General features: G+C 46.7%; 4 protein-coding genes across 5 annotated transcripts in view; 2 read left to right on the forward strand and 2 right to left on the reverse strand.

Moving 5' to 3' along the window:
- LOC149453208 (uncharacterized) overlaps positions 1-20,108 on the reverse strand; it is a 119,415-nt gene extending 99,307 nt beyond the window's left edge. The window contains 4 exon segments of the mRNA XM_089688585.1: positions 16,126-16,249; positions 16,336-16,521; positions 16,939-17,069; positions 19,963-20,108. Coding sequence (XP_089544711.1) covers positions 16,126-16,249; positions 16,336-16,521; positions 16,939-17,016 — 388 coding nt within the window. The 5' untranslated portion in view covers positions 17,017-17,069; positions 19,963-20,108.
- Positions 1-27,251, forward strand: part of LOC149453203 (uncharacterized) — a 301,843-nt gene that overhangs the window by 160,011 nt on the left and 114,581 nt on the right. The window lies entirely within an intron of this gene.
- Positions 651-16,028, reverse strand: LOC149453210 (uncharacterized; the record flags this gene model as incomplete). The annotated part of the gene is made up of 7 exons (XM_089688586.1): positions 651-4,230; positions 8,871-9,010; positions 9,107-9,364; positions 12,263-12,325; positions 12,943-13,020; positions 15,668-15,818; positions 15,912-16,028. Coding segments are annotated over 7 exons (1,029 nt in total), but the record flags the coding sequence as incomplete, so codon positions are not given.
- LOC149453211 (oocyte zinc finger protein XlCOF7.1-like) lies at positions 20,248-23,682 on the forward strand. Of its 2 annotated transcripts, none has more exons than XM_089688465.1 (6): positions 20,248-20,453; positions 20,837-21,004; positions 21,091-21,214; positions 21,329-21,426; positions 21,504-21,618; positions 22,201-23,682. In XM_089688465.1, the coding sequence occupies exons 1-6, from the start codon at positions 20,328-20,330 to the stop codon at positions 23,073-23,075; spliced, it is 1,506 nt and encodes a 501-aa protein (XP_089544591.1). In that variant the 5' UTR covers positions 20,248-20,327; the 3' UTR covers positions 23,076-23,682. The 2 variants fall into 2 exon arrangements, with proteins under 2 accessions (XP_089544591.1, XP_089544592.1); XM_089688466.1 differs by lacking the exon at positions 20,248-20,453 and adding an exon at positions 20,653-20,742.

Genomic DNA, 27,251 nt, shown 5'->3' on the forward strand with positions numbered 1-27,251 from the left:
ATGTATGGTGGGAACCCCTCATAATGGGCACTGCAGGTGTACAGACCCGGAAACTCGGCATAAGGATGGTGGGAATCCCTCATAATGGGCACGGCAGGTGTACAGACCCGGGAACTTGGCACAGGGATGGAGCGAACTCTTCATAATGGGCACAGCGGGTGTACAGGCCCAGGAACTCAGCGCAGGGATGGTGGGAACCCCTCATAATGGACACAGCGGGTGTACAGAGCTGGGAACTCAGCACAGGGATGGTGGGAACCCCTCATATGATGGGAAACAGGGGCGGACTGACCATTTAGGCACTCGGGCACTGCCCGACGGCTTAGGGTCAGTGAGGGGCCCCATGAGATGCCCTTGGTACCTTTTATAGGCTTTTTTGGGTGTGGTTTGAGAGTGGGCAAGGACACAGGGCCCCCATGATTTCCTATTGTCGAGGGCCCCATGAGTTGTCAGTCCGTTCCTGGTGGGAACCCCTCATAATGGACACTGGAGGAGTACAGACCCGGGAACTCAGCACAAGGATGGTGAGAACCCCTCATAATGGACACAACGGGTGTACAGACCCGAGGACTCAGCACAGAGATGGTGGGAACCCCTCATAATGGGCAAACTCTGGGATCTAACCAACAAAAAGATAGAAGAGACTATCAGACCTCTGTAAATTAATGTAATTCATACTTTGATACAGTTATAGCATAATTCCCCTTGGAAAAAAAAAAGGCTTTCATGTATGACTCCAGCCCCAACAGGGTGACAGCAAAAATGAAAAAAAAAAAAAAGCCTTGAACTCTTCCCCATCTGTCCACAAACCACAGCTCTGACAGTCTCACGTTCCATGCACTGAGTTGGAGGTCGCTGATTTAGTTGAGCATTCTTCAGAAGGCGGAGTTAGGACACATAACAGTAATTGGCGGCTCAGGAAACAAAGTCACTCTCCTCGGGGGAGGTACCCTTGGGAACACCCTAAAGGAGCAAGGACTCGCTGCTAGACTGAAGGAAAAATGTTTTTGATTGTTTTTTCTCTTTAGTTGAATTCCTACATAACAGAATCTCTTTCAAAAAAGAAAAAAATTCAATAAAACAAATTGTAAAATATATATTAAAGTGAAACTCCAGCTTGTCTTAGTCCCACCCCCTTTTGGTAAAAAAAAAAAAAAATCTAATTTTACCCAGCATGCTCCATTGCTGTCCCCAGCATTTTGCCCATTTCTTGTAGATCCAGCCTGTCGTTTACAAGACCCTCCTTAGGGGGTGTGTCTTCAAGCGGGCTGGGCTCACAGTACTCCAGGATGGGGCTCATATCACTCGGACTGGGCTCACAGTACTCTAGGATGGGGCTCATATCACTCAGGGACAGGGCTCACAGTACTCCAGGATGGGGCTCACATCACTCAAGGACTGGGTTCACAGTACTCCAGGATGGGGCTCATATCACTCAGGGACTGGGCTCACAGTACTCCAGGATGGGGCTCATATCACTCAGGGACTGGGCTCACAGTACTCCAGGATGGGGCTCATATCACTCAAGGACTGGGCTCATATCACTCCAGGATGGGGCTCACATCACTCAGGGACTGGGCTCACAGTACTCCAGGATGGGGCTCATATCACTCAAGGACTGGGCTCACAGTACTCCAGGATGGGGCTCATATCATTGAAGGACTGGGCTCACAGTACTACAGGATGGGGCTCATATCACTCAAGGACTGGGCTCACATCACTCCAGGATAGGGCTCATATCACTCTGGGGCTGGGTTCATAGTACTCCTGGATGGGGCTCATATCACTCAGGGACTGGACTCACAGTACTCCAGGATGGGGCTCATATCACTCAAGGACTGGGCTCACAGTACTCCAGGATGGGGCTCATATCACTCAAGGACTGGGCTCACAGTACTCCAGGATGGGGCTCATATCACTCAAGGACTGGGCTCACAGTACTCCAGGAGGGGGCTCGTATCACTGAAGGACGGGGCTCACAGTACTCCAGGAAGGGGTTCATATCACTCAAGGACTGGGCTCACAGTACTTCAGGATGGGGCTCATATCACTCAAGGACTGGGCTCACAGTACTCCAGGATGGGGTTCATATCACTCAAGGACTGGGCTCACAGTACTCCAGGATGGAGCTCATATCACTTAAGGACGGGGCTCACAGTACTCCAGGATGGGGCTCATATCACTCAGGGACTGGGCTCATATCACTCCAGGATGGGGCTCATATCACTCAAGGACTGGGCTCACAGGACTCCTGGATGGGGCTCATATCACTCAGGGACTGGGCTCACAGTACTCCAGGATGGGGCTCATATCACTCAAGGACTGGGTTCACAAAACTCCAGGTTGGGGCTCATATCTCTAAAGGACTGGGCTCATATCACTCCAGGATGGGGCTCACATCACTCAGGGACTGGGCTCACAGTACTCCAGGATGGGGCTCATATCACTCAAGGACTGGGCTCACATCACTCCAGGATGGGGCTCACATCACTGAAGGACTGGGTTGAGAGTACTCCAGAACGGTGCACAGATCACTCTAGGACTGAGCTCATGGACCTATAGGATGGGGCTCACAGTACTCCAGGATGATTCTCACATCACTCCAGGACAGGTTCACAGTACTCCAGAACGGTGCACACATCCCACTAGGACTGAGCTCATGGACCTACAGGATGGGGCTCATAGTACTCCAAGATGATTCTCACATCACTCTAGGACTGGGCTCATAGTACTCCAGGATGGGAATCACAGTACTCCAGACTGGTGCACACATCACTCTAGGAATGAGCTTATGGACCTCCAGGACGGGGCTCACAGTACTCCAGAATGGTGCTCACATCGCTCCAGGACGGGGCTCGCAGTACTCCAGGATGGTGCTCACATCACTCCAGGACGGGCCTCACATCACGGGGCTCACATCACTCCAGGACGGGGCTCACATCACTCCAGGACGGTGCTCACAATACTTCAGGATGGGGCTCACAATACTTTAGGATGGGGCTCACATCACTCCAGGATGGGGCTCACATCACTCCAGGACGGGGCTCATATCACTCCAGGATGGTGCTCACATCACTCCAGGATGGGGCTCACATCAGTCCAGGACAGGGCTCACATCACTCCAGGACGGGGCTCACATCACTCCAGGATGGGGCTCACATCTCTCTAGAAATGGGCTCACAGTTCTCCAGGACAGGGGTCACATCACTCCAGGATGGGGCTCACATCTCTCTAGAAATGGGCTCACAGTACTCCAGCACGGGGCTCACATCACTCCAGGATGGGGCTCACATTTCTCTAGAAATGGGCTCACAGTACTCCAGGACAGGGCTCACATCACTCCAGGATGGGGCTCACATCACTCCAGGACAGGGCTCACATCACTCCAGGACGGGGCTCACATCACTCCAGGACGGTGCTCAGATCATTCCGGGATGGGGCTCACAGTACCCCAGGACAGGGCTCACATCACGCTAGAAACAGACTCACAGTACTCCAGGACACGGCTCATATCACTCCAGACCCGGACTCACAGTACTCCAGGACACGGATCATATCACTCCAGACCCAGGCTCACAGTACTCCAGGACACAGCTCATATCACTCCAGACCCGGGCTCACAGTACTCCAGGACTTGGCTCATATCACTCCAGACCCGGGCTCACAGTACTCCAGGACACGGCTCATTACACTCCAGACCCGGGCTCACAGTACTCCAGGACACGGCTCAAATCACTCCAGCACATGGTACAAAACACTCCAGGACTGAGCAGGGCTTACACCTCATTACATGAGTGTTGCTCAGTCCTGGAAGAATTCCCCCCACCACCCCCAACACCACTGGAGTAAGAAGAGGACGTTTTGGCAAAGTCACCAAACTGGTTAGGAGACCTAAGGAAAATAAAAAAATACAGGGGGGAGGAGATGTGACTTCGGGGGGAGGTGGGTTAAATGCTCGGAGTTCCACTTTAATAATGTCAAAAAAATAACAAATCCACAAGAGACGTCTCAGGAAGAGTCTCTTCCCCCAGACAGGCTGCTGAGTAACCGATCCATCTTGACTTGCAGAGTGTGCAGAGACTGTTCGATCTTCTCGATACGGGAACTGCCCTCCTCCTGTGTGTGGGCTTCACCCACAGAGCCGTACACCTCATTAGACGTATAATTCAGCGGTAGAAGATTCAAGACGTCTTCTTCCCGTACAATATGGTTCTGGCAAGACTGTGTCACCTGGATGGATCAGTAATAGATCTGTGAAGGTTCTCATTTATCCAGGTCACGGTGTAGCTAGTAATGGTTGCTCACCTTCACCTGGACTGCAATGTTAAAGATGTCATGTAGCTTGTCCAAGGCACTTCGTCGGAAACCTACTTAAGCTATCCACACAGGTAGCACAACCACCAATCCAATCACCATGGAACGTGTCAAGCCAGATGTTGATTGTCCAAGAATCAATGGATCAACACCTTGGCAGAACTCCTCACACCAAGGATGGGATTATCTAACTATAACAAGGTGGTTCCACAACTTTCATATCCATCCACTATGGAACTTTTCAAGGTGGAAGTTGGTTGTTCAAGAATCAATGGATCAACACCTTGGTAGAACTCATCACACCAAGGATGGGATTATGTAACTATGACAGGGTGGTTCAACAACTTTCATATCCATCCACTATGGAAATTTTCAAGGCAGAAGTTGGTTATCTAAGAATCAATGGATCAACACCTTGGTAGAACTCATCACACCAAGGATGGGATTATCTAACTATAACAAGGTGGTTCCACAACTTTCATATCCATCCACTATGGAAATTTTCAAGGCGTAAGTTGGTTGTCCACGAATCAATGGATCAACACCTTGGTAGAACTCATCACACCAAGGATGGGATTATGTAACTATAACAAGGTGGTTCCACAACTTTCATATCCATCCACTATGGAACTTTTCAAGGCGGAAGTTGGTAGTTCAAGAATCAAAGGATCAATACTTAGGCAGACTTCAAGACACCAAGAATGGGATCGTGTAACTAGAACAGGGCGGTTTCAAAACCTTCTAACCCATCCACCATGGAATGTGTAGATGTTGATTGTCCAAGAGCAGAAAAGGTGTGACAATTGTGGAACCATCCGGTTCTAGTTAAACAAACCCATCCTTGGTGTTCGGGGAAGGCTGCCTAGGTGGTAATCCTTAGAATCCTGGACAATCAGCATCTGCCTTGGCACATTCCATAGTGATTGGATAAAGGTGTTGTTGCTACCACTGTGGATATAAATGTTGGAATTGATGAAGTGGCTTTGAGAAGCTAGAAAATGTCTTCAACATTACAACCCAAGTCCAGTTGAACATGACTAACTACTATTAGCTATCAATATTATAAAAAAAAGAGCTTGTTCCATGGTGGATTATGGAGCCCCACTGCAAAATTGTTATGGAGCCCCCTGGTGTCATCCATGCCATCATTAATCTTCTCATAAAGTATTTCTTAAATCAAGGACAGATATCAGAAGAGCTGTCAGCGTAGTCCGTACCTCACTAGGGACCAGAGCTGTGGACAGACATTGTCAGGGAATGTAACCATCCTATTAGTTTGTCCCAGCTTTATTGGTGGATTTACCTTGCCAGCATTGAGTGGTTCTGACTTTAAGCCCTCTGAGAGCCTTGGTCTGTTGGACGCCTGTCTGGAACTTATGGCGAAGATAGGTGTCGAGACCTTTAAACCAACATACATCCATGAGCACCCAGCATCATTATAACATTATAACACTGTCTCCGCCAATAAAGCTGTAACAAACTCTTTGGAAGGCCGAGTGGGCATGATTTCAATTGCTGGTAGGGCTACAAGAAGTTGGCACCCCTTCTTTTATAAAGAGTTGCTTATGTAATATGAGGTTTGGCTTCAATAAAGCTATGGCCTTGCCCTTCCAAAGACAATTCATTTGGTGCTTTATTTGGTAGATAAGGATGGGTATGGTTGGGGCTGGGACTATGATTGGAAAAAGTTGTGGTTGGGGCTGGGACTATGATTAGGAAAGGTTGTGGTTGGGGCTGGAACTATGATTGGGATGGGTTATGGTTGGGGCTGGAACTATGATTGGGAAAGGTTGTAGTTGGGGCTGGAACTGAGATTAAGATGGGTTATGGTTGGGGCTGGAACTACGACTGGAATGGGTTATAGTTGGGGCTTGAACTACGATTGGGATGGATTATGTCTGGGGCAGGAACTATGATTGGGATGGGCTATGATTGGGGCTGGAACTATGATTGGGATGGGCTATGGTTGGGGCTAGAACTATGATTGAGATGGGTTAAGTTTGGGGCTGGAACTATGATTAGCATGGGTTATGGTTGGGGCTGGAACTATGATTAGGATGGGTTATGGTTGGGGCTGGAACTATGACTGGGATGGGTTATGGTTGGGGCTGGAACTCTGATTGGGAAGAGTTGTGGTTGGGGCTGGAACTGAGATTGGGATGGAATGTTTTTGGGGCTGGAACTATGATTGGGATGGATTATGTTTGGGGCAGGGACTATGATTGGGATGAGTTATGGTTGGGGCTGGAACTATGATTGGAATGGGTTAGAGTTGCGGCTTCAACTATGATTGGGATGGGCTAGGGTTGGGGCTAGAACTATGACTGAGATGGGTAATGGCTGGGGCTGGAACTATGATTAGGATGGGTTAAGGTCGGGGCTGGAACTATGATTAGGATGGGTTATGGTTGGGGCTGGAACTCTGATTGGGATGGGTTATGGTTGGGGCTGGAACTATGATTGGGATGGGTTATGGTTGGGGCTGGAACTCTGATTGGGAAGAGTTGTGGTTGGGGCTGGAACTGAGATTGGGATGGATTATGGTTGGGGCTGGAACTCTGATTGGGAAGAGTTGTGGTTGGGGCTGGAACTGAGATTGGGATGGATTATGGTTGGGGCTGGAACTCTGATTGGGAAGAGTTGTGGTTGGGGCTGGAACTGAGATTGGGATGGATTATGGTTGGGGCTGGAACTATGATTGGGATTGGTTATGGTTGGAGCTGGAACTATGATTGGGAAGAGTTGTGGTTGGGGCTGGAACTGAGATTGGGATGGATTATGGTTGGGGCTGGAACTATGATTGGGATTGGTTATGGTTGCGGCTTCAACTATGATTGGGATGGGTTGTGGCTGGGGCTGGCATTATGATTGTGATGGGTTATGGTTGGGACTGGAAGTTTGATTGGGATAGGTTATGGTTGCGGCTTCAACTATCATTGGGATGGATTATGTTTGGGACTGAAACTATGATTGGGAAGGGTTGTGGCTGGAACTATGATTTGGATGGGTTGTGGTTGGGGTTGGAACTATGATTGGGATGGGTTATGGTTGGGGCTGGATGATTGGGATGGGTTGTGATTGGGACTGGAACTAAGATTGGGATGGGTTGTGGTTGGGGCTGGAACAATAATTGGGATGGGTTATGGTTGGGGCTGGAACTATGATTGGGATGGGTTATGTTTGGGGCTGGAACTATGATTGAAACAGGTTATGGTTGGGGCTGGACCTATGATTGGGATGGGTTATGGTTGGAACTGGAACTATGATTGGGATGGGTTATGGTTGGAACTGGAACTATGATTGGGATGGGTTATGGTTGGGACTGGAAGTGTCAAGGTCCTACCTTTCCTCAGAGTTGGTGCTGCTCCATGTGCTGGCATCCATCTTAGGTTTCTGCAAAGCATGGTGGGAGCCTTTTATGCTTTCAGGCCTCTGCGGTCCCTCCTCCAGAGGGGTGTGGTTGATCACATTTAAGGCTGTTGTCTGCACTTGCTCTTTGCATTCGTGTCCTGTATGATTGTGTTGCAGCAAAGCTCTGGTTCTACTGTCGTTGTTCTCCTGGAAACCGACTCAGCTTTGACTAAGACTATTCTCTGCCTTATCCCTTTATCTGACCTACCGTTGCTGAACCCGGCTCGTGACCTGTGTATTCTTGCCTACCGTCTTGTACTGTCTGTCCCACTGTTATCGACCCGGCCTGTCCAACTATGCTATCGTTTCCCATCTGGTTCCCACCAGCTATACGCCACTGGCGGCGGCCATTAACACAGCTGGGGTTACTCGGGAGCCGCGACCTGGTCCCTGGCTGCGTCAAGTCCATCCCCACCATCAGGGGCCCTGGTGAAAGGCAGCCTGGGGCTTTGACTCCGTGCCCTGAGGGACTCCGGTCTGTGGGTGGTGGCTATCGTCAGTCGGTGCGGGACCCTACCATTAGGCCTGCCCGTCCATTCCACCGCTCCTGCCCTGACAGGAAGTGTGATTGGGATGGGTTGTGGTTGGGACTGGAACTATCATTGTGATGGGTTATGGTTGGGACTGGAAGTCTAATTGGGATGGGTTTTAGTTGGGGCTGGAACTATGATTGGGATAGGTTATGGTTGGGGCTGGAACTATGATTGGGATGGGTTATTGTTGGGGCTGGAACTATGATTGGGATTGGTTATGGTTGGGGCTGGAACAATGATTGGGAAGGGTTATGGTTGGGGCTGGAACTATGATTGGGATAGGTTATGGTTGGGACTGGAATTATGAATGTGATGGGTTATGGTTGGGGCTGGAACTTTCATTGGGAAGGGTTGTGGTTGGGACTGGAACTATGATTGTGATGGGTTATGGTTGGGACTGGAAGTTTGATTGTGATAGGTTATGCTTGGGACTGGAAGTTTGATTGGGATGGGTTATGGTTGGGGCTGAAACTATGATTTGGATGGGTTATGGTTGGGCTGGAAGTTTGATTGGGATGGGTTATGGTTGGAGCTGGAACTTTGATTGGGATAGGTTATGGTTGGGGCTAGATCTATGATCCTCAGGAGCCATGTGTCCTCTCAATACTTTACCTGCATGTCATCTGCTTGGATATAGCTGGACACCAGAGCATCCTGTATCTCTGCCGAGGTCATGCTCATGTTTACTTCATTCTGCATCTCGTCTTCCGAAACCTCACTTTCCGAGTCTGAGACTTTCCGCAGAGATACTTCTAAAAACCCAACACATAATTAAAATGCTAAATGTGGAACTGGATGCGGAACGTCTACAAGACCTAAACAAGTTCATCATCAGGGTCCTCACCTACCCTTCAGAATTTTATTCTTTATTTTCATGAATGTTTTTGGCTCGCGGGATTTCAGATCAGAGTAGCGTTTCTGGATCTGGCGCTTGGTTCTGGTGGTTCCAAACTTCTCATAGAGGTGGGAGGACAGCTGGGTCAGGAGCCGGCTTTTATGCTCGTGGACTCGCCCAGGTAGTCCGCTCTCCTCGTAGCCATGATAGAGCAAGTACTTGGTGATCTCGTACAGCTCGTTGAAGTGGAAGGCCATCGCTCTTTTCCTTGCTGTTATAAAGAAAGACGTATTATTTTTTATGTTAGGAATTGAGCTTTGGGAACTCTTAGGTGTGTATTCATTACCAAGGTCCTATTACACTGTTCAACAAATTTTTATTTTTTGCCAGTTTTTGAAACAAAAGGATCCATTTCTTAATGAATTTCACATTCTGAGTTCAAATATAACAATGAAATTTGTCAATTGGCTCTAGTTTTTCTGTAAACGGAAAGTTTTCTACTATAGGCGTAATGACTACATAATGCACAATAATTATATAGATAGATGTCTTTCCACAAATATAAAGCAAGCGATATTGACTACATAACAAAGCCTAAATGGCATAATATATTGCATAGGATTACCAAGAAAAATTATAGCCATAAGCTAAGTTGAATCATTTTAATACTTAGGATTCTCACTAGTTTTGTCTTCAGTTTGTGTCGGTTTTGCTTCTCTTTGCTTTTCTCTTGTATTCGAGGAAAGGGCTATCTCTTACAAGTGCACGTGACTACACGCTTCAGGTTCTTCCTCACTTGACTCAACCACGAAGGATTCTGGTGCTTTAGGAATTGGTAGCCCCTCTCCATGAGGAACTGGACGTATTGCCGATGGAATATTTGGATAGTGCACAGATAACTTTTTCTTCTTATTTAGCCCTTTTACAATTGGAGGCACCATACAAAAGTAACAATTACTAACATGATCTGTTGGCTCTCTCCAAATCATTGGCACAGCGAAAGGCATAGATGCCTTTTTTCCATTCAACCATTGCTCCAGTGCCGTCCCACAAGAATTGCAGCATATATGTGGTGCCCAGCTCTTGTCCTGGTCTCCTATCTTGCAGCCAAAATACAAGTTGTAGGCTTTCTTAATCATTCCTGTTATCCTCCTTTTTTGTGAGATAAAAGTTATTTCACCGCAGATATAGCAGAAATTATCTGCTTTATTCACACAAGTTCGAGGCATTACTGAGTAGCCTATATAAGCATAAAACGAAATGTAAAGACGCTGTCGAACTACAATCAGCTACAGATACTGCAGCTTTTATGCAGTGAAGTGATGCAATTAAAGGCTAATATTGCATCATCTCAGTATACATGCAATTTTCTATTGGTCACCAGTATCAATTGCGCAATATGCAGCTGAAGTTGCATCATAATTTTGAATGGCTTACGTCATTAGATGGGTGAATATATCATGGAAACTAGAGCCAATCAACATTTTTTAGGGTCATTTTCGTTTTCAGCACCCCAAAATTATGTAAGATTAGCTAATTTTATGCCCAAAACTTTTTACCTGTTGAACAGTGTTATCATTCCAGTTTGGGTCCATGTTTTCGGACACTACCATATTGGCCCATCTACCACCAATATTTTACAAAACTCTTAAAATGGAAGCAAAAAAGGCTTTTGAAAACCATCAATGACTGAATGCAAATCTGGACCATCTCTGCATCTCCTCCAGGTGCTTCATTCTCTTCCCACAGCCTCAAGACATAGAAGTAGATGAATTGGCTTCCTTCTAGAGCAGACGTAGTCAGATGGGATAGCCGAAGTCATACACAGAGGAGCAAGAGATAGAGAGAGTATCTGTAAGCCAGGCCGAGGTCAGATCAGGGGTAAGGCAGAGTAGACAGGTCCAGGAGCAAGCCAAGTCGGTATCAGGAAGTCACTGGTCACAATAACACAGGAAACAGGAACAAGGCACGGGGAGCTAGAGATTATCCAGCAACTAGAGGAAGTGATGAGCCTCCTTATAAAGGCCGTCTGGCACCAGACTGAGGCTGATGTGTACTTCTGCGGCCATGTAGAGTACTGGCAGAAATGCCAGATCTTCCACAACTTCTGCCGTGGACAGGACCATGACATGAGGTCTCGTTCAGACCTATATGGTATGGTAAAGGCCTAGTAACATAGACCTGGGAACTTTCTGGATTTAGTCCAGAGCCTTTAATTGGTTTAATTACCAACCTTGCAAGCTCCAAGCCTATAATGGTCTTGGCCTCATTAGTTATTCTGCACTTAGCCAGTCACCACTGCCTGTCTCCAGTGTAGAATGGACCCCATGGTTGCCACCATGGTGTTCAGGTGGCCCTACCATCATGGTGACATTACAACAGTCATTAAAGGTGAGGGACATGGTCTCTGCCCTTGTTGACGAGGAGGACTATGAGGGTCCACCAGCAGAAGTCTTTCCACTGACTAGCACCACAGCACTGTTATACCCACATCTGGCTGCAGCTCACCATGTACGCTGCTATAAAGGCATTGGTGTGGTGTACTCTGCATGCCTCTGGTAGCCCCCTCCCCTTTCTCCGCCCCTTACTCCCCCAAAGTCCAGCCTCAACGACTTTTGAAATGTTCCCAGTTATGAACAGAATACATAGAATGGCCACCTAACCCAAATGTCCAGTAGGTGCCAAAAGACTTGCAATCCAATGCTGCAGTTCCAAACTTTCATCCATCGCCTTGCGCTGGCAGACCATTCCAAACGAACGGGTTACCCTAACGTAGAGCTCCGCAACAGACCACAAAGCCTGAAGATACACTAAGTGGTCTATGTATAAAAAAAATACATCTCAATGTCTCAAGCATTTACACAACCCTCACGCCTAATGTTTTTATTTCCTATCATCATCAGCGCCATCTAGTGGCCATCATGCAGTATTTTCACTATTGAGGTAGTTCAGGAATATACCGCGTTATGGCCACTAGATGGAGCTGACAACCTTACAAGATGAACATATTGGCAAATGACAGGGATTATTCATGATGAAGTGAACAGTGAATTTCTTTTAATAAACAGACCTATGAATGTCCTACAGGAAAGTTTTGTATATAGGAGTGAAAAAAAAAAGATGTAAAAATTATGAAACATTGTAGAACATTGATTTAGGGAAAAAATACCTTTGTTTGCAGAGGCAGCCAATTCACGTTTGATTAGGTCGGTATGGGGTTGGATTTCATGGTCTGTGAAACGAAAATAAATCAAGTCAACTATTCTGCAGACATATATTATTATTATTATTATACAGTATTTATAAAGCGCCAATAGTTCACTCAGCGCTGTACATTACAAAGGGGGACAGAACATGTGACAGAACAATACCAATACAATGCAAAACATGAGGGGATCGAGGGCCCTGCTCTTTCGAGCTTACAATCTAGAATATATTATTATTAGATCTGATCAATTTAAAGCTGAAGTTTACTCTGATTATAACTTTGCCTTCCTTGGTTCCTCCCTCCCATCTCATCAACATTTTTCAATAAATCACGGAGTCCCTGTGTTTCTCTATGCAAAGCAGGCAGATCATGGCTGGTGGGGGGGGGGCAGCAGGGTGCTGTACATAGCTTCCACAGCACCCCTGCCTCATCATCCCTCAGTCCTGATGCAAGCAGTGGGCTGGCTCCAGAGAGGAGTTATGCAACGATCAGGATGCCTTGACGGATGGGTGTCAGCCTAGAAGAGTGGGCGTTTCTAGGCAGGCTACATCCACATGCGGACCGAACCTTTAATGTCGGCCCCTACTGGCTGGACCTACAGCCTGCACCCTTCTTTTCTTGAGTTCTAAGGCTGAGCTCACCAAAATCGTCCATCTCTCTCCGTCTGTGTGCTGTGTGAACGTTGATTGGCCTCTTCCTTCTCAGGGTTGGTCTGGATGCTGTGTATACAACGAACATTATGTCATAAGTTCAGCAAATCACAGCTGATAAAAACTAAACACTTCTCTATAGCCCCTCTAATGCCCAACCTGTGGCCCTTGGGGCCCCTGCAATGAGGAATTTCTGTTTTCTTAATGGCCTATTGTAGCATGGTTTCTGGCGGTGTCATGTAAGGTATGTCCAGTCTATGACTCCTGAAGCCCCAATCTCCAACAAATCCTATAGCATATTCGCTGTCTCTAACTTGGGGCCCCTTTATCAAAAAAGTCGACTTCCACCCCTATAGTCCAGGACTGTAATTTTCCATAAGAGTCTTGAGTGCTGAACGTCTTGTAGAGCGCAGAGGCCACACCAGATATGCATCCAAAGGGAGTCTTGAGTGCCGAACGTCTTGTAGAGCGCAGAGGCCACACCAGATATGCCTCCAAAGGGAGTCTTGAGGGCCAAACGTCTTGTAGAGCGCAGAGGCCACACCAGATATGCATCCAAAGGGAGTCTTGAGTGCCGATCGTCTTGTAGAGCACAGAGGCCACACCAGATATGCATCCAAAGGGAGTCTTGAGTGCCGAACGTCTTGTAGAGCGCAGAGGCCACACCAGATATGCATCCAAAGGGAGTCTTGAGTGCCGAACATCTTGTAGAGCGCAGAGGCCACACCAGATATGCATCCAAAGGGAGTCTTGAGTGCCGAACATCTTGTAGAGCGCAGAGGCCACATCAGATCTGCATCCAAAGCTCTTGCTTTAGGGAAAAAACTATTGTAGTTATAAATAAAGGGTGTTCTTTGAACTGTGAAAAGTGAAAATTCATTTTCTGAGGGATTCTGGTGGGCTGAGTCACCCAGACCCAGGAACTTGGAGAGAGTGGAAGCTCCTTGTAGTAGCAGTGGTGGCTATGTTGACCCAGGAACTTGGGAAGAGAGGAAGCCCCATGTAGTAGCTTGTGTGAGTGTGTTGACCCAAGAACGAGAGTAGAGTGGAAGCGCTTGCAGTAGCTGTGGTGACCCAGGAACTTGGGGAGAGTGGAAGCCCCATGTAGTAGCTTGTGTGAGTGTGTTGACCCAAGAACGAGAGTAGAGTGGAAGCGCTTGCAGTAGCTGTGGTGACCCAGGAACTTGGGGAGAGTGGAAGCCCCATGTAGTAGCTGTGGTGGATGTGTTGACCTAAGAACTTGGGGAAAGAGTGGAAACCTCTTGTAGTGGCTGTGGAAGTTGTGTTGACTCAGGAACTCAGAAAGTGGAAGCCCTTTGTAGTAGCTGCGGTGGGGGTGTTGACTCAGGAACTCAGAGAGAGTGGAATCTCCTTGTAGTTGCTGTGGTGGCTGTGTTGACCTAGAAACTTAGGTAGAGTGGAAGCCCCATGTAGTAGCTTCCATGAGTTTGTTGAACCAGGAGCGAGAGCAGAGTGGAAGCCCCTTATAGTAGCTGCGCTGGTTGTGTTGACCCAGGAGCTCGGAGAGAGTGGAAGTTCCATGTAGTAGCTGTGGTGGCTGTGTTGACCTAGGACCATGGGGAGAGTTTAAGCCCTTTGTAATAGCTTCCATGGGTGTGTTGAACCAGGAACAAGAGCAGAGTGGAAGCCCTTGCAGTAGCTGCAGTGGGTATGGTGACCCTGGAACTCAGAAAGAGTAGAAACCCCTTGGAGTAGCTGCGGTGGGTGTGGGGACCCATGAATTCACAGAGTGGAAGCCCTTTGCAGTAGCTGTGTTGGGGGCGTTGACTCAGGAACTCGAACAGAGTGGAAGCCCCTTATAGTAGCTGCACTGGTTGTGTTGACCCACGAACTCAGAGAGAGTGGAAGCTACTTGTAGTAGCTGTGGTTGCTGTGTTGACCCAGGAACCTGGGAAGAGTGGAAGCCCTTTTTAGTAGCTTCCATGAGTGTGTTGAATCAGAAACAAGAGCAGAGTGGAAGCCCCTTGTAGCAGGTGTGTTGACCAAGGAACTCAAACAGAGTGGAATCTCTTGCAGTAGTTTCAGTGGGCATGTTGACCCAGGAACTCAGAGACAGCAGCAGCCCCTTGATTCACAGGTTCTGTGATGGGAGTGCACAGGTCCAGTCCTTGCCTCCCAGGCTTTTCCTGAGAAAGAACATAGCTGTGGAATATTGCTTCCGCTTGGGCCTTGGGGACGAAGCCAGAAGAAGAAGGATTTTGGCTTTCTAGATGCCCATCTGGACCTAACGTGTCTAAGCTGGCCTGTGGCAGAGGCCTGAAGAGTCCTGAGCTGGACTGCAGCAGAGAACGAAGAAACTGGAAGATAGTGACCCCCTTTCCAGCATTCCCTCAGCAGGAAAATGTTCCTGGAGGATAGCAACTGTTATCATAGGAGACGGTCTTTGTTAAAGGTGTCTGAATGGGGTAACCATGCATGGCAGGCCATTGTGATACCTCATGCTTATAACACAGGTGACCTAAGGAACCATCATGCAGTGGTTGTCTCCTTGAACTCTCATGTCTATGAGTACTTCCATCATTCATCTAATCCAAGCTGACCTTACTAGGCTAAGCAGGCATTTAAAACATGCACATATGCATTAAAGTCAATAGAATTTGAGAAAATGAAGAACATTAAAACCATATTGAGTGCACAAAATGAAAGAAGAAGCAGAAAACATATTTTTTTCCCCTAAATTGTGATGGTTCCTCACCTTTGCTGACCTCCACAGGAATTTCTTCCTCTTTAATTCTCACTTGTACCGCTTCAAATTCCTTCAGAATCTCATAATCATCCCTTGAACACTCCGGGTTTTCTCCACCACCATCAGGAGAACAATTCAAGTATTTGCTCTTTATTGTTCCCTGAACACAGAATCACAATATAAAAAAAAGAGTGTAATCTTGTTTGGCCCTAGGAAAGTTAAGACTCATTAGCAAAATATGGTTTCCACCTACTTGATGACGGTGAGGGATGCTGTGATCTTCCTGTGTGGAATCCCGGGAATACAGAGGACGGAGACATCTCTCTGGTGGGTTCCCATGACTGGATCCATCTGTAGGAAACACACACACTGACTGAATCCATTGTTTCTATGTGTTTATCAGATGATGGGGGATCTAGGTGGACCCTCCGTACTGCTCTCTCCTTTACAATAAAGTCTCCTCTTACCCGGTGATGTGAGGGGCGGCTGATTGTCCATCATGACGTCCTTGTAGAGGTCCTTGTGTCCTTCTAAATACTCCCACTCCTCCATGGAGAAATAGACAGTGACACCCTGACACCTTATAGGAACCTGACACACACAATGATACAGTCACCATCCAGACACATCCCTTGTCTGTTACTGGAGAATGTCCCAGAATTCCCGGCACCGCTCACCTCTCCGGTCAGCAGCTCAATGATCTTCTGGGTGACTTCTAGAATCTTCTGTGCATTTTTACTTTCAGGTATGAGAGATTGAGGTGGTGTACTGGATTTTGAGAATCTCTTCCAACCTCCCGACAAATGAGGATGGCTGCTGGGAGTCAAACACTCGCCAGTCCTCTTCTTTACCACCACGTAATCCTGTTATAAAAGGCAAGCAAATCCCACTACATGCATTCCCAGAATCCTCCTCACCTCTCCGATCAGGTCTGTTTTATTAATAGAGATAAGAGTAATGTCATGTGACCTCCCAGAATCCTCCTCACCTCTCTGGTCAGGTCTGTGTTTTATTAATAGAGATAATAGTGGTGTCATGTGACCTCCCAGAATCCTCCTCACCTCTCCAGTCAGGTCTGTGTTTTATTAATAGAGATAGGACTGATGTCATGTGACCTCCCAGAATCCTCCTCACCTCTCCGGTCAGGTCTGTGTTTTATTAATAGAGATGAGAGTGATGTCATGTGACCTCCCAGAATCCTCCTCACCTCTCCGGTCAGGTCTGTGTTTTATTAATAGAGATAAGAGTGATGTCATGTGACCTCCCAGAATCCTCCTCACCTCTCCAGTCAGCAGGTAGATGATGTTCAGCGTGAGGTTTAATATTTTCTGTGTTACATCCATATTGTCCTTGTCCATTGTGAGAAGTAGTAGAAAGGACTCCGATGTGGGCGGGAGTTGCTAATCACAGTCTGAACAGTGAAAATACCACAGAAAAATTAACTGCCATAAGGCAAGAGATTAGGAGAGGGGGCTGGAGGAGGGGAAGAAAGGAAAGGAAGAGGAGAGTGGAGGAGGGGAAAAGAGGAAAGGAAGAGGAGAGTGGAGGAGGGGAAGAGAGGAAAGGAAAAGGAGGGGAAGAGAGGAAAGGAAGAGGAGGGGAAGAGAGGAAAGGAAGAGGAGAGTGGAGGAGGGGAAGAAAGGATAGGAAGAGGAGAGTGGAGGAGGGGAAGAGAGGACAGAAAGAGAAGAGACCAAAGGACCGGAAGCAAAGAAAAAGAAGAGAGGAGACATGAGGAGGGAAAGAAGAAGATAAAGTGAGGAGACTAGAGGAAGTGAAAAGAGGAGAGAAGGCCAGTAAAGGGAAAGAGTGGAAAAAAGTGGAGAGGAGGAGAAGAGAGATAAAGAGAGAAGAGAGAGGAGACCTAAGGACTGTAAGAGTGAAAAAGAAAGAGAGGATACTAGAGTAGAGAAAGAAAAGAGAACAGAGGAGAGAAAGAGAGGAGCCTGGAAGAGGAGAAAAGTGAAAATAAAGAGAGTAGACCAGAGAAGGAGAAGAGAGGAAAGAGAGAAAGAGAGGAGACCAGAGAAGGAGAAGAGAGGAAAGAAAGAGAGGAGACCAGAAAAGGATAAGAGAGGAAAGAAAGAGAGGAGACCAGAGAAGGAGAAGAGAGGAAAGAAAGATAGGAGATCAGAGGAGGAGAAGAGAGGGAAGAAAGAAAGGAGAGTGGAAAGAGAGAAGAGAGGAGACTTGGAGGAAGGACTAAAAGAAAAGTGGAAGAGAGGGGACAGGAGGAAGGGTTAGAAAAATGGAGGATACCAGAGGAGGGATTAGAAGGAAGAGAGGAGTCTGGAGGTGATGTGAGAAGAAAGATGGAAGAGAGGAGACTGAAGGAGGAATGAGAAGGATGGTGGAAGAGAGAAAATCAGAGGAAGAATGAGAAGAAAGATGGAAGAGAGAAGACCAGAGGAAGTATGAGACAAAGTGGAACAGTGGAGACCGAAGGAGGAGGTGAGGGGAATGGTAGAAGAGAGGACACCGGAGGAAAGGCGAAGGAGAGGACTCCAGAGGAAAGGTGGAAGAGAGGACACTGGAGGAAAGGCGGAAGAGAGGACACTGGAAGAAATTCAGAATAGAGGACTCCAGAGGAAAGGCGGAAGAGAGGACACCGGAGGAAAGGCGGAAGAGAGGGCTCCAGAGGAAAGGCGGAAGAGAGGGCACCGGAGGAAAGGTGAAAGAGAGGACTCCAGAGGAAAGGTGGAAGAGAGGACGCCGGAGGAAAGGCAGAAGAGAGGACACCGGAGGAAAGGTGGAAGAGAGGACACCGGAGGAAAGGCAGAAGAGAGGACACCGGAGGAAAGGTGGAAGAGAGGACACCGGAGGAAAGGTGGAAGAGAGGACACCGGAGGAAAGGTGGAAGAGAGGACTCCAGAGGAAAGGCGGAAGAGAGGACTCCAGAGGAAAGGCGGAAGAGAGGACTCCAGAGGAAAGGCGGAAGAGAGAATGCCAGAGGAAAGGCGGAAGAGAGGACACCGGAAGAAAGGTGGAAGAGATTACCATGGGAAAGGTAGAAGAGAGGACACCGAAAGAAAGGTGGAAGAGAGATAAACAGAGGAAAAGCGAAAGAGAGGACACCAGAGGAAAGGCAGAAGAGAGGACACCGGAGGAAAGGTGAAAGAGAGATTACCAGAGGAAAGATACAACAGAGGACACCAAAGGAAAGGTAGAAGAGAGGACACCGGAGGAAAGATGGAAGAGAGGACACTGGAGGAAAGGTGGAAGAGAGGACACTGGAGGAAAGGTGGAAGAGAGGACACTGGAGGAAAGGTAGAAGAGAGATTATCAGAGGAAAGGTACAAAAGAGGACACCAGAGGAAAGGTGAAAGAGAGGACACTGGAGGAAAAGTGGAAGAGAGATAAGCAGAGGAAAGGTGGAAGAGAGGACACCGGAGGAAAGGTGGAAGAGAGGACACCGGAAGAAAGGTGGAAGAGAGATAAGCAGAGGAAAGGTGGAAGAGAGGACACCAAAGGAAAGGTGGAAGAGAGGACACCGGAGGAAAGGTGGAAGAGAGCAGACTGGAGGAGGAATGAGAGGGAAGGTGGAAAAGAGGAGAGCGGAAAAGGGGTGAGATGAAAGATGGAAGAGAGAAAGGGTGCAAGGATGGGTAAGGAGTAAGAAGAGGAGAGGAAAGATGAAGAGAGGAAGGGTAGGCAGGAGGAGAGGAAAAAGCAGAGTTGAGGAAAGCGCGGAATGAAACAAGAGAGGATTAGGAATGGAAGATAAGACGAAGAGCAAAGGAACAGGAGGAGGGGGAAGAGGAAGAGGGGAAAGTAGAGATGAGGAAAGGAAAGAAGAAGTTTAGGAAAGGAAGACACGAAGGGGAGGAAAGGAGCAGGGAAAGAGGGGAGGGGATGAATGCCATGTCCATGTAGCATGGTATTGGCATGTTCGGAACCTTTTATATCTCAGGTGTCTGACACCACATGAACCCAGAAAAAGAGAGGAGGAAGACAGGGGAGCATAGGAGGAGAATTCTTCGCCATACCTGTCTGTATAGAATATTATGGCGAACATTTATCAATTCTGTCACACAGCCAGGTGACATATAAAGACACATAAATAGACATATAAATACAAAACATATATATATCGATACACACCCAGGTATAGAATAGGGGTGTGACCTGTACAGGTCTCAGAGTGGGATTGCATATTAGAGGATGACCCCCCTCTAGCCCACAAGGCACAGGATGAGTGGTCCGTTACCTCGGAGGCTGCGCAGTGCAGCTCACGCTCCACACCCACATTATTAATAATACAGACAAGCCCTTATTATTCCATAAACTGACCTCTCTGTACAAACCTGGTCAGCAGCTGCCTGATAATGTCCCCTGCCGCACAGGACGCTGGGAAATGTAGTTTCCTCCCCTAAGAACAATTTCCTTCTGACGTCCATTTTTTTAAAGTCCATATCTGAGGACATTTTTATTAATCTGTTGGAAAGACATCATAACTCGTTGAAAATCGATAATATCTCAAGTGTTCGTCTTTTCTATATTAATCCAAATACTTAAATTCCCTTTTACTCATTTTCGATTAAAATTCAGTGTCATGTCCCAGCAACATCTGTATAGGTCTACGACAAAATGGCCTCCATGACGATATGCGTTTGTTGTTCTGCAGCTGGCCTCCGTTACCCATGAGGCTGTGCAGTACCTGCTGCTGGAGATGGTAGAGTGCAGCTTATATGGAGGAAAGAGTGAACCCAACTCCATCATGAAGAGCACAATGCCAGACATGGCGGAGCGGATACTGGACCTCACCCTGGAGATCATCTACCTGCTGACCGGAGAGGTAAGGAGGATTCTGGGAGGTCACATGACGGCACTCTTATCTCTATTAATAAAACACAGACCTGACCGGAGAGGTGAGGAGGATTCTGGGAGGTCACATGACATCACTCTCATCTTTATTAATAAAACACAGACCTGACCGGAGAGGTGAGGATTCTGGGAGGTCACATGACATCCCTTTCATCTCTATTAATAAAACACAGACCTGACCGGAGAGGTGAGGAGGATTCTGGGAGGTCACATGACATCACTCTCATCTCTATTAATAAAACACAGACCTGACCAGAGAGGTGAGGAGGATTCTGGGAGGTCACGTGACACCTCTGTTGAGTTTATTGACATTGCAAAGCATTAAACGTTGAAGTTTCTTTTCTTATTTTCTAGGATTATGTCATTGTGAGGAAGTCTCGTGATGACCCAACCTCAAAATTGTTGTCCAAGAGCAAAAGCCTCATCTCATTTCTTCCACCTCCCTCCTTGATACCTGACAGAAATAGCGACAAGAAGATACTAGAAGTCACCAAGAAGATCATTGATCTGCTGATGGGAGAGGTGAGCGGTGACGGGAATTCTGGTACATTCTCCAGTAACAGACAAGGGATGTGTCTGGATGGTGACTGTATCATTGTGTGTGTCAGGTTCCTATAAGGTGTCAGGATGTCACTGTCTATTTCTCCATGGAGGAGTGGGAGTATTTAGAAGGACACAAGGACCTCTACAAGGACGTCATGATGGACAATCAGCCGCCCCTCACATCACCGGGTAAGAGGAGACTTTATTGGAAAGGAGAGAGCAGTACGGAGGATCCACCTATATTCCCCATCATCTGATAAACACATAGAAACAATGGATTCAGTCAGTGTGTGTTTCCTGCAGATGGATCCAGTATTGGGAACCCACCAGAGAGATGTCCCTGTCCACCAGATTCTAGTAATCCTGCACAGGAAGGTCTCAATGTCCCACTGCACGGCCAGGTACATGGGATTGGGGGTCGTAACAAATGTGAACTCAGCTTCATATTTTATCATCTTATTTCTTTTTTGGATTTTAGATTGATGATCTGATTGTGGTTAAAGTGGAGGACATGGACTATGATGAAGAAGAAACATATGTGATTGAGGTACAACCATTATCAGAGGAGGAAAGTTCTCCAGATACCGTTGAAGGTGAGTCATGAAACTTCACAGATGGTCCATGTTCAGTCTCTGCAAGAATCTCAGAGAGAAATGTATCTGGTAATACGATGAATAGTGAGTGGAGTTTAAGATTTTGTCTAACAGAGTTGAGACTTCTTTGCCAAAGTCAAGGGACCAAGTCAACTAAATCTTCAGAACTAAAGCTGCCCATGTGAGCAGGGTCTCTGCTCATTCATGGGAAGATGAAGACACCTGGCTTTCGCCATGCCATGCTCTTTTGACATGTTTTGGGAGCTGAAAATTTAATTTCAATTTAACCTGATGTAACACCAAACCTTCCAAACTGATGCTGCTACCACATTCACTAAGCTCCAGGCACCTCGAACCTCCGGGAATGGTCTAGTATGCAAATATCAGTCAGACTTGGCCTAGAACCTGGCTCTCCTAATGGGTTGCACTGTTGGCAAGAGAGGTTGCCCATTAAAGTGATGGTCAGAAATTGGAAGGTGAAGGGCCAACCTGGAAGTTGATCTTCTCGAAAAGCATGGTCATATTTTCGCCTTTAGCTGTCTTCTGTTTTCAATAACATTTTTGTTCTGGCTTTTTGTTTAGATGGTCAAAAGGCAAAGAGAACCTCCGAGGGAAGAGTCAGGTTTTATCCAGATTGTGATCCAGAAGATAACAACAATCCTTCAGAAGAGAACACTTTTGCCTTAAATACACATCTGGGATTTTTTACCCACCCATGTAAACCCTCCAGTCTTGAAGGACCTTATCCTGATAAGTCACAGACTTTTGCCCCAAATATTTATCCGAGACTTCAGGGTACATACAGGTCACTGCACTCTTCTAGTGCTGAAAAACCTTCTAAAGATACATCTGATCCGGTTAGGCATACCAAACAGCACAAGGCTGGTAAGGACAATTCATGTTCTGAGTGTGGCAAATGTTTTACTGAAAATTCATCTCAACATGCTGAGGAGAAACGATACCAATGCCTCGAGTGTGGCAAACGGTTCTTCTTCAAGTCCGACCTCACTGTGCACCAGAGAGTTCACACTGGCGAGGAACCCTATCCCTGCTTCGAGTGTGGCAAAAGTTTTTCACACAGGACGACGTTGGTCTGCCACCAGCGAATGCACCGGGGAGAAAAACCATTCTTGTGTTCGGATTGCGGGAAGTGCTTCACTCGAAAGTCTTGCCTTCTGCAGCACGAGAGAATCCACACGGGAGTCAAGCCGTACGTCTGTTCGGAGTGCGGGAAAAGCTTCAACCAAAAATCGTCTCTGATTAGTCACCAGAGAGGCCACAGGGGAGAAAAACCGTTCACGTGCTCCGTGTGCGGGAAGTCTTTCACACGGAGTTCCAGCCTTGTGGTCCATCACCGTTTTCACACCGGGGAGCGCCCCTACACCTGCCTGAAGTGCGGAAAGTGTTTCTCTCAAAAAGCAAACTTTGTCAAACATCAGAAGATCCATGCACGTTGATTTTTTGGGGTTTCAAAAACTTTTTTTTAATGAAAGAAAAACTCCATACAAGTATTAAAAACACATATAGAGTATATTTAATCAAAAAGCCGGAAGAATGCTTCCCGGGTGTCAAGAATAATAACCTGAAATTTTTCTTTAGTATTACACGCCAAGTGGACGTCGTTATTAGGCTCATGTTGAATGTGATGTGTGGGAGGGGGAGTACATATGTGGACTTAAAGAAGGGAGAGGGATCAGGCTGTTCATCAATGGTTTGCTAATCAACAGTATTTTACAGTCCTATCAGGGTGTGAGGTCCACAGCACAAACCTACAGAAAAGCAGGGCTAGAAAAGTGTTGACAACCTTCCTGTAGGACAATGGGGTAGATAAGAGTAGGGACATTACCCTTACCGTGCATTTCTTTACAAATCCTTCCAATGGAAATATAGCTTCTGTTCTTCCCACTGTGTGGGTAGGCTGGATGACACATACAGTACGAGAATACATTGGCCAACTGACTTGTGCATGAAAGAATAATGGAAAATGGACAGAGGATGGTGTCTGCGGGATGTTCCTGGTCTGTAGACAAAGATACACTGAATAAAAGTAAAGTGTTTCCCCAACTCAGCCTTCAGATCTGCTATGTTTGATGCTCCTTAAAGGGTTTTGGGGGGTAAATGACTTCCCATCTTGTACAGGAAATATCCAACTTCTGGAGAGAGGAGAAGGTTCAGCAATCGCTTAGGTAGGCTGAAATTGACTTTGGATGATGGGGCTTTGTATTTATATAATAGACATCTATTTTAACATCTCCATTGATGTAACTAGTGGACAGGAGATATAATAATAAGCTCAGTGTTCTTGCCACATGGATTATCCATATCCTGCCAAAGTTGGAGAATTGACTTCTTAATTCATCCCCTCACCACAAGTCCAGTCCATAGATTATCCGTATCCTGCCAAGGCTAGAGAATGGACTTCCTAATTCATCCCTTCACCACCAATCCAGTCCAAAGATTATCCATATCCTGCCAAGGCTGGAGAATTGACTTCTTTATTCATCCCCTCACCACCAGTCCAGTCCATAGATTATCCATATCCTGCCAAGGCTGGAGAATTGACTTCTTTATTCATCCCCTCACCACCAGTCCAGTCCATAGATTATCCATATCCTGCCAAGGCTGGAGAATTGACTTCTTAATTCATCCCCTCACCACCAGTCCTTTCCATAGATTATCCATATCCTGCCAATGCTAGAGAAATAACATCTTACTTTATCCCTTCACCACCAGTCCAGTCCAAAGATTATCCATATACTGCCAACGCTAGAGAAATAACATCTTAATTCATCCCCTCACCACCACAACCATCTTCACCACCAGTCCACTTCATAGATTTTTCACATCTGCCAAGGCTACAGAATTGACTTCTTAATTCATCTCCTCACCACTAGTCCAGTCCATAGATTATCCATATCCTGCCAATGCTAGAGAAATAAACAACAACATGTTAATTTATCCCCTCACCACCACCCTCATCATCATCTTCACCACCGGCCAGTCCATAGATTTTTCACATGCTGCCAAGGCTAGAGAATTGACTTACTAGTTCACCCCCTCACCACCTTTACCACTAGTCCAGACCATAGATTATCCATTTCCTGCCAACGCTATAGAATTACCGTCTTAATTCATAGCAGTTCCACCACCATCTTCACCTCCAGTCCATAGATTTTTCACATGCTGCCAAGGCTAGAGAATTGACTCCTTAATTCATCCCCTCACCACCAGTTCAGACCATAGATTATCCATTTCCTGCCAACGCTATAGAATTACCATCTTAATTCATCTCAATTCCACCACCATCTTCGCCACGGTCCAGTCCATAGATTTTTCACATGCTGCCAAGGCTAGAGAATTGACTCCTTAATTCATCCCCTCACCACCAATCCAGTCAATAGATTATCCATATCCTGAAAACGCTAGAGAAATAACATCCTGATTCATCCTCTCACCACCACCACTATCTTTACCACCAGTCCAGTCCAAAGATTTTTTACATGCTGCCAAGGCTAGAGAATTGACTCCTTAATTCATCCCCTGACCACCTTCACTACCAGTACAGTTCATAGATTATCCATATCCTGCCAACGCTAAAGAAATAAAATCTCAATTCATCCCTGCACCACCACCACCAGTCCAGTTTATAGATTATCCATATCCTGCCAATGCTATAGAATTACTGTCTTAATTCATCTCCTCAATTCCACCACCATCTTCACCACTGGCACAGTCCACAGATTTTTCACATGCTGTCAAGGCTAGAAAATTGACTCCTTAATTCATCCCGTCACCACCTTCACCACTAATCCAGTCAATAGACTATCCATATCCTGCCAACGCTAGAGAAATAACGTCCTAATTCATCCCCTCACCACCACCACCATCTTCACCACCAGTCCAGTCCAAAGATTTTTTACATCCTGCCAAGGCTAGAGAATTGACTTCTTAATTCATCCCCTCACCACCACCACCACCGGTCCAGTCCAAAGATTTTTCACATCCTGCCAATGCTAGAGAATTGACTTCTTAATTCATTCCCCCCACTGCCACAGTCCATAGATTATCCATATCCTGGCAACGCTGGAGAATTGACTTCTTAATTAAACCCACCCACCATCACCGCCATCCAGTGCCATGCTCCTATGAGGGCAGAATTGGCAACCAACACTGGACTGTTTGTACCAAATACACTTTTTTCAGCTAACTTTCTTCATAGTTGGCACATAAGAGGGTGACTATGGCAGGGCAGGCTTTTCCACTCGTGCTGTGGTTACTTTAGAAAGACCTTTCATTAGTTTTAATGCACTTGGAATGTGTTTAGTTGATTTAAAGTTCCATTGGGCTTAAAGCCTAGAACCTAGAAGATCGGCCACCACACCAAACTGAAACAAAATATTATATACCTTTTGACCAGTATCTCCCCCTCATATTTTGCTGATGGGTTACCTTGAAAAAGAGGCCTTGTCGAGGTGTCACCATATTGGCTGAATAAATAGCTTTCCCCATTGTGGTGCTGATCTTTTTTAAGCTTGATTTTTTTTTCTTTGTGAGCTCTGGAGAGCCTGGTACACCATGCCCAAACCCAATAGATTGACAGGACAGATATATCTGCTTTGCTCCGGGCCCCTGCTGTGCCTCTTACATGGTGCACCCACAACCCCTGCAGAATTTTTAATTATTTTACATTGCAGAGAATTTAAAGGGAGTGGTTTGAACACAAAAACCTCCACGGTAGACAGGAATAAGAGTCATCAATTATGGCAGATATCTCACCAGTGGAGAATCCAAAATACTTCACCCTCCAGTCTCCACCTATATCAGCGGTGAGTGGAGTGACCCTCTGTGTGACCTTTAGCTTATTTCCATCCCCCCCATTTCGCATTTTCCATGTGATCCCCCTTAAGGTCCAACTACAAAAATCCAAGAATATTCAGGGCATTGTGCCCACTTTTTCAGACAAAGCCCCAAGAAATGTCCAAATCGTGTAGAAGGTATGAGTCAGCCAGATGATCCGAACAAGGGCAGACTGACAACTTATGGGGCCCCCGGGCAATAGGGGATCATGGGGCCCCTGTGTCCTTGCCCAAAAAAGCCTATGAAAAAAGTACCAGGGGCATCTCATGGGGCCCCCTACTGACCCCGGGCCCTCGGGCAGTGCCCAAGTTTCCAAATGGTCAGTCCGCCCCTGGATCCGAATTAACATGTTTTGTACCCAATCTGTTGTTTTTATCCTTTTTCCATTATTTACAGCATTCATACCCTGATGAAGGAGCAGTTTCGAGCCCCTGAAATGCATTGATGTCTTTCCTAACCTTTTTCCCTATGCAATAAAGATTTATTGAACTCAAATTTGTGGCACCCTTCTACACTCTTCGCAGTACTCCAGATGAGCTGGCTTTCAAGTCCCTTCTCCTTAACATTTGGGTTCAGCACCCCACCTTCATGTTGTGTCCAAGAAACATCCAGACATTGAGATAAAGATGATTCCTGCTTGATTCCTCAAAAGGCTCCTGAAACCAGCAGCACTTTAGGTACTTCTTGTCAGGTTTTGTCAGGGTCCTGTCCACGGCAGAAGTTCTGGAAGTTCTGGTATTTCTGCCAGTACGCTACATGGCTGCAGAAGTACACAT

The sequence above is a fragment of the Staurois parvus genome, unplaced genomic scaffold (assembly GCF_062004578.1).
Source record: "Staurois parvus isolate SC_StPar_1 unplaced genomic scaffold, SC_StPar_1.0 ptg000449l, whole genome shotgun sequence".
NCBI lineage: Eukaryota > Metazoa > Chordata > Amphibia > Anura > Ranidae > Staurois > Staurois parvus.